General features: G+C 35.9%; 1 protein-coding gene across 1 annotated transcript; it reads right to left on the minus strand.

Moving 5' to 3' along the window:
• Positions 1–186: 186 nt before the first annotated feature.
• Positions 187–6,503, minus strand: LOC103702186 (sm-like protein LSM1B). Its single transcript, XM_008784521.6, has 5 exons — positions 5,948–6,503; positions 2,084–2,152; positions 1,875–1,990; positions 1,726–1,788; positions 187–484 (listed from the first exon to the last, which is right to left on the minus strand). The coding sequence occupies exons 1-5, from the start codon at positions 6,006–6,008 to the stop codon at positions 407–409; spliced, it is 387 nt and encodes a 128-aa protein (XP_008782743.1). The 5' UTR covers positions 6,009–6,503; the 3' UTR covers positions 187–406.
• Positions 6,504–7,333: the final 830 nt, after the last annotated feature.

Raw genomic sequence — 7,333 nt, forward strand, 5'->3', positions numbered from 1 at the left:
GGACATAGACAAAGAACTGTATATAATAATTCTTAGAAAACAAGGGGGCATGAAAGTTAGAAATAAGAATCGTATTATAGGCTGGGTGAGAGCCTCCAAGGTAAATTTATCTGTATCTACCACTAAGTCGAAACGTGGCAGTCTCCATTCAATCAAAAGAAACATCACTTCGCAAACACCATCATAAAAGCATCGATTCACTCCGCACCACTCCACAGCTTTAATTAAAGTTATAATACCAGGAACAATACTACAGCCATTTTGGCAAAATATTGCAGCAAATTCAAGAAAAGAGGCGAAAAGCAGCTCCTATGAGGCATCCCCGAACCAAACCGCGACAAAAATTTGCGGGTGACACAAACTCACCAAAATGGTAGAGTGTAGGCATGATGAAATAACTTGGCTATCAATCAAGATCCAGGAACTCCATTCTCTTTCTCATAGAGCCCTTCAGATCTGTGGCATCTCTTTCTGCTTTCTGAGCCTGCAGTTGAAATGTAACAACATCATTACTGCAGAAAGGACATAATATTTCAAAAAAGATGAGCAACATGATTTTTGGGGCGGGTTAACTACAAGTAGATGCATACCGTATCCATTTGCAATATGAGATACAAAAGAAAAATAGTAGCTGACCATCTGAATTTAACTGGTTTTGTCAGATCCAGGGAACTTATACATGAAAAATTAAAAGAAAAGGGTAACAGATGGAAGCAAGTGGACTTTATAGATAATTGCATTTCTCTAGATAGGTCAATGGAAAACAGGCCAAAAGTTTATAAAGATGAAGATTATGCAACCAAGTTTTGGACAAACCAGTTACTTATTATACTTTAAAATTTAGGCACCAACTGCAACCCAGAAAATACATAAAAGAAAAAGAACAGATAACTAGGTGCACAGTATATTAGCACATTGTCATGATCATAAAAATAGTGCCACCAAACAACCGCAACTATTATTAGGTTCACTAAATACCAAGGGAATACATAAAAAATACACTTCAATTCCCAAGAACTCTGGACGCTGGCACTTTTGAACAGTTGAAAGGACATGACAGAGCAAGATACAATTTCGCACTACAAAAAATGGCATCCTCAAATCAGCTGGAAGAGAAGCACTTCACAATCAACTATCTCAAGTGCTAGGTAATACTGGGCCAGGACATCCATAGACTCTAGCGAAGCTTTTTTTTTTTCTTTTTTCCTAATCTTTTCAATAAAATGATATGATACCATATAAGCACACTTTCTGTTTAATACAAAGTTTGGCTGAATAGTCAACGGAGTCTAGTAGGGAACATGTATCCCTGATAAGTTTATATAATTTCAAATGTTTGGCCCAGAATATCCATAGACTCTAGCAAAGCTTCTTGTATTTTTCTATCTTTTCAATAATGTGATACGATATAACATAAGCACACTTTCTATTTAATGTAAAGTTCAGCTGAATGGTCAACTTAGTCTAGTTCTGAACATGTATCCCTGATATGTTTATATAATTTCAAATGTTTGTATCGTATATATGCAACTCCACTCTGGTTTTCTGGAGGTTTTAGTGTTGGAAACTTCAGGAAATCTAGACACTTGCCACATGCCAAGTGTCCTGGTGATAGTAGCATAGACACTGGTTCAACCTCAAAGTCATCCAGTTCATGCGCACAAGTGACAGCAAACAAAAGTACGAAGGTGAACATCAAGCAAAAACACAAGTGCGCATAAATACCCTTTTTATCTCTGAAGCTGAAACACCAATCATATGAGGAGGAAGCTCCTCCCTCTCCAAGTCCTGCAGGATAAGAAACCAAATTTGAGAAAATACAAGTATTTCTGAAAAAACACATAAATAGTCAATTAACCAGGAGAAATCAATACCAGTTCTCCAATTAACACAACATTCTCCCCACGAATGACATAAAGACCTAAAGGAATATCACAATATAGATCTCCCACAATTACTCTCTCACAGGCACCTTCAAGAACAGCATTTGCTGTGAAAAGATGACAGTTCCAGAAATAAGCAACTGAGCATTAGAAAACAAATATAATACCATTTATAAAACAAGGCCATGATAGATGCATACCAAATTGGTCAAAAGAGCGAAGAATTCCCAAAAGCTTTCTTCCATCACGAAGTAATACGAGAAGCTTTTCTGTCAAATGAAGCAAATTACATGAGAAAACAGACGAGCTGCAAGTATGCATGCATGCATGCATGTATCTATGTATGTATGATGGTTCATAGACCATGTATTACATAACAAGTGGAGAAATGTTTGCACTGACCACACAAAAAAGGGCTCTACTACCCAGCCATCATTTAAGCTGGTGGACATCATACAAATTTTTTTGTCATCTGAAAGATAATCACATGGTATATGCAAAAGCTTGCTTAAAAATGTCTACAAATAAATGACCATATACAACTATGCAAATATATATGGCCACCAGCAATTAATAAACAGTGTACTGAGGAGGAACACTTACCATGTAACAAACAAAAAAAAAATCCAAATCTATCCTGATATTTGTGCTATTTTCCCTCATTAAAAAAAAACCTACTATGGTGGTTAACAGGACATGGCGAGAGCGTGCTTTTCTGGACAGACAAGAAATTTCTCACTAACTCAAGTTTTGATTTTTTTCAAAAGAAAAAAGACTCATTTTGCAGTTTTATCTGACATAGAGAGGAGAACAGTTCTTCTTAACACATAGTGACCCTAAGAAACATCTAACTTTATTGAAAACTTTTCTCAACATAATCAGGCTCTCATGGATTTTGTTGACCAAATCATGCACAGATTTAACTCATAATCCTTTGCCAAAAATGCTTCTATCTGTCTGAGTTTAGACACATATATTTGACCCCAAAAAAAAAAAATTGCTATGCCAAAGAGAAGAAGTAAAGGAACAAATGGGGGAAAGAAATAATTAGAACTGAGAAGCAAAGTTATTTAAGGGGCCATTTCGATGTCTTCATGACAGGCACATACAGAGAAATCTCTGTTAGGAGGCATTTGGATGCATAACCTAATCCATGTCAAGCAGAATAGAGTAACATCAGTATTTGATGCAGAGATTCTCCTAAAGATGCAAATGGGTTGCACCAGCTCATCAAACAAAGGGGTTCTGTTGCATCAGGATTATGAAGCCAAAACTATTTCAGGCCAGGTTGCATCAACACCTACCCAACGAAAGCGATGAATCAGTACTTGTTATTTGTTATTGTTTTGAATTTTAGATAGATTACTAGATTGTAGAGATATTGGCTTCTTAGCGGGATAAAATTCCAACATTTCCCCACCTACTTAATCAATGGATAGCTATCAATCATCCTGAAAAGTGTGGCCTCTTCTCCCATCGTTCACATCTAATATACCTACTTCACCAATACATATTTCCCACTTACCCGCATCACTAATCTCATATTTCTCATCTTTGCTTCCAAAGCCCCCCAACATCTGCCTTCTTCTCCCATCTCATTACATCACCTTTCATTTCTCATCTCTTCCAATACCTACAATCCCAAATACTTAAATGTCAGAAGACATCTCTCTCTGTCTCAAATACTTGTAAACAAATCCCTCTCTTGTTCTCCTTTCCATGAGATTTCTTGGGGTCACTATCTTTTCTGTGAGATTACTTGAGTGTCTGATCTGTAGGACTTAAGTCTGACTACAACATATATTTAGTGTATTATGCAAAGATGGAGTGCAAATTGAACCAGCTCGGTTGGTAGGTCTAGGTTCAAGTTTGCTAGGGTTTGATTATGCCATGCACAACTAAGCTGAATTTGAAAAACATGGGCTTCAGTCATGTCCTGATGGGTCTAAAACATGCTTGGCCAGTCAAAGTTTTTGTCGGGTCAAGTCAGGCTAACCCAGCCCAACCCACTTTCAGCCCACCATTTGCATTCCTACAAGCTCCCAATGTAACTCGAACTAGAATAGTTAAAACATTTAATACTCCAAATAATACTTTCACATCGTTGGCAAATTAAAACCAGATGTATTCGCATAACCCTTGATTGTTCGAATTTTTGTAGGTAAAGGCAATTCTTAGGTTATTTTCTTGCTGCTCACAATGTTCAATTTTGATCTCTTTGAATCTTTCTACCCACAAGTTTTTTCAGCACTATCTAGAAGTGAAGTATGTAAGAAAGTGCCCCAGCAACTTTAGCAACATCTACACACAAGGAGGGGCATTAAATGATTCAACATCTAAAATTCCCACCAAAATCTTGGGTTTCAAAAGAAAATGCAGTGACCTTAAAGGAATAAATGCCATATACTTTGATCTAACCTAACAACAAACCACCTTTAATAACTATTCCATCTTACGATTAGACATGCAAGAAATGATTCAAATCCATACTGTTCACAAATCTCACGAAGCCATGGAGGCTTGCCCACCATTTATTTCCAAATCCTCTCATATCAATGGTTCAAGAACATAAAACCACTTTATAAAGAAAGTCTGCATTTTTAGTCACCTCTTTCCTGTTTGGCAGGGATTCAATCATGGGCCATAAAAACTAGAATGAAACAAGTATTTATATTAACCTTCAAAATATGATATCCATGCATCATACCATATAAAGACAACCAACCCACTCAAACATAATTCTTGTGATTCTACAAGTCTCTCGATCCAACTTAAGCTAAAACATGATATGTAAGCACTAGTATTGGTCAAAAAAGATCCTCCAAATTATTACTACAACAGCTACCCATTAGGTTTTCCTCTGAGATCACTTCTGTTCCAATTATGACTTCTTTTTCATACAAGCATGCTTGCTGATTTCTCCAGAAATCTGGCCCTGGTTGACCAAAAAAACTACATAAATGCCACCTGTAAGTGGCCTAGTCGTCAATTTGTACAAGGACCCTTAACACATCAAAAATATACAAGAAAAGTCATTCCTAAAGCCAGAAGTAAAGTTATCAGGGCTCCTTAGCAAAAGTTGATCAGATATGGAGTGAAGCATTGACAAAAGATTTAGACATACATGCTGCTGACCTCATAGACCTAGATCATCAAAATTTCACTCCAAACCCTTTTCTTCAAACAGATAGAAGCTAGTGAACATGAAACCTGTAAAAATTAACATATGAGGGCATGGTTTCCTTTTCAAAAACAAAACTTTAACCTCATGAATAAAGTTTATCTGCTCTCCCTATTATAAACTTGAGCATGATATCATGATTCATCAACAACATCCATGAGAGTAACATGCAACGAACTACAAGTCTACAACATTTTCTGTCAGTAAGTAATGCAAGAGTTAAACATATACTGCAATGGTTAGTGTTAAACAACACACATACTAGATATGTACCGTACACTAGTACTAAGTACTGAAATACGGAGACAGTTAGTTGTGCAAGAGTTAAACATACATGACAGGTCATTTATTAACACCAACAACTAAATTTAAGAAACAATGTATGAATTACTTTGTCAAATCCAAAATCAAAGATAAAACTCAAGTCCAAGTCTTTAAGATATATAAATATTAATGAAAACTACAGAAGGCAAGAGCACAGCACGAACCTTCTAATCATAAATCAAATCTTCACAACATGCATACAAACCAAAAAAAGAAAAGAAAAAAGAAAAAGATTGTATAATTGAAAGCAACACTATATAGAAAACCCCACCACGAAGACCTACTTAATTAGCTCAGTCCAACAGCATTAATGAGCTTTCACCCAAAATTTAAGCAATTAAATAACAAGACAAGAGACCTTTCTTATCTTGTAGGAAGTCGACGAACAACTTAAAGATAAACAACAATCCATTGCATCATTTTCAACTATTTACCCAATCAGTTAGAAAAAAATATTACTTAAGAAACAAGGAAAAAGAAATCTCAAAACAAATGAACACTACAATTTTCAGCAGACTGGCGAGTAGAAAGAAGAAGGGAAAGAGTCGGTCAAGCTTACTGTCAAGATAACTCGCAAGAGAGGTAGAGAGAAAGATATCTTCCGGTCCAGCCCACGACATCGAGCCCCAACCCTTTCGGCCTCTCAAAAATCACCGAAGAGTCCACCCAAATAGCGACAAATCGCATTGGCAGCACGAATTCTCCACTTCCTCACCACCCCACCACCAAATTAAAGCCCCTTCACTGTCTCGCAACCAACAGAACCCTCAAAAATCAAACTTTTCCGCGAAACCCTGGCTTCCCCTACCCTCACCGTCACCAACAAGCCAAAACCCTAGTTCCCACCGAAACTCTCCCAGATCCAATCTCTAATTACCGGAATATCGAAACCCTAGCCTCGGCAAAACACAAATTTCTCCACGGAACAAGAAAAAGAAGATCAATAAGAACGAATCAAATAAGAAAATTCAATAAAAAGGATGAAAATTTTCTCCGATCTCAAAAGAGATTGCCCTTTTCTCTCAATCTCCGGTCGAGAGAGATAGAGAAAGAAGAGGGGGAGAAGTGGAACCAGAGATGGAAAAGAACCACCCGATTGAGTAACAAGAACTTCTAGATCGGATACGGCCGAGTGGGGATTTTAGGCGTTACGGACTTCGTCTCAAATTGGGACACGTATCCTTCATTAGATTATATATATCGACTCCTAAATACCGAATTTTATATAAATATCCACTTAAAATTAATATTTATATGTATATCCTTATAAAATATTTATTTATTTTTTTTACATACATATCCATACCATCTAATGCCATTAAAAAATTAACAGTTTAAATTAAAATAATTAAAATATTCTTAAGTAGATGTATAAGGAGAAATATTTATAAGACAAATGTGATAGAGGACAAAAAAGTAATTTCAAAATTTTATTTTATTTTAATTAATAAATATAATTTTTATTAATAATATTAGAAAAACCGTTATATTAGAAAGGTTGTGCAAAATTAATATTTTATAAAGTTATAGGAATAAATATAAATTTTAAGAGAGTATTAATGTAAATTTAAGTTTTTAGATCGGTATAGGCAACAGAAAAAAAAGAATCAAGCTTGTTTTACCAGTTTTATATGTAGCCATCCAAGGGAATGGAAGTTGGGTGCATTATATTTTAACATATGTTATATATGTGAGAGAATATAATATATATATCAAGAGATCGAAAGAAGTAGTTTGTGAATGGGTGGACTCGAGCGAGAAAGGCTCAAATCAAGTGGAACACAAGATGTGGAACTGATGTCAAATGGATGGAGTGCAGGAGTCATAGTAAATTTACTTATTGATAGTAAGAACGGCTAATTACATAACACTATATATTTCATGGCCCTCTTCATATTGGCACCAGAGATATCAAAACAGATAGCTGCTCCAATTAAGCGAGCAC

This window comes from Phoenix dactylifera, chromosome 7 (assembly GCF_051530095.1).
Source record: "Phoenix dactylifera cultivar Ajwa chromosome 7, Ajwa_hap1_PhDact_Kaust_v1.1, whole genome shotgun sequence".
In the NCBI taxonomy this organism is placed as follows: domain Eukaryota; kingdom Viridiplantae; phylum Streptophyta; class Magnoliopsida; order Arecales; family Arecaceae; genus Phoenix; species Phoenix dactylifera.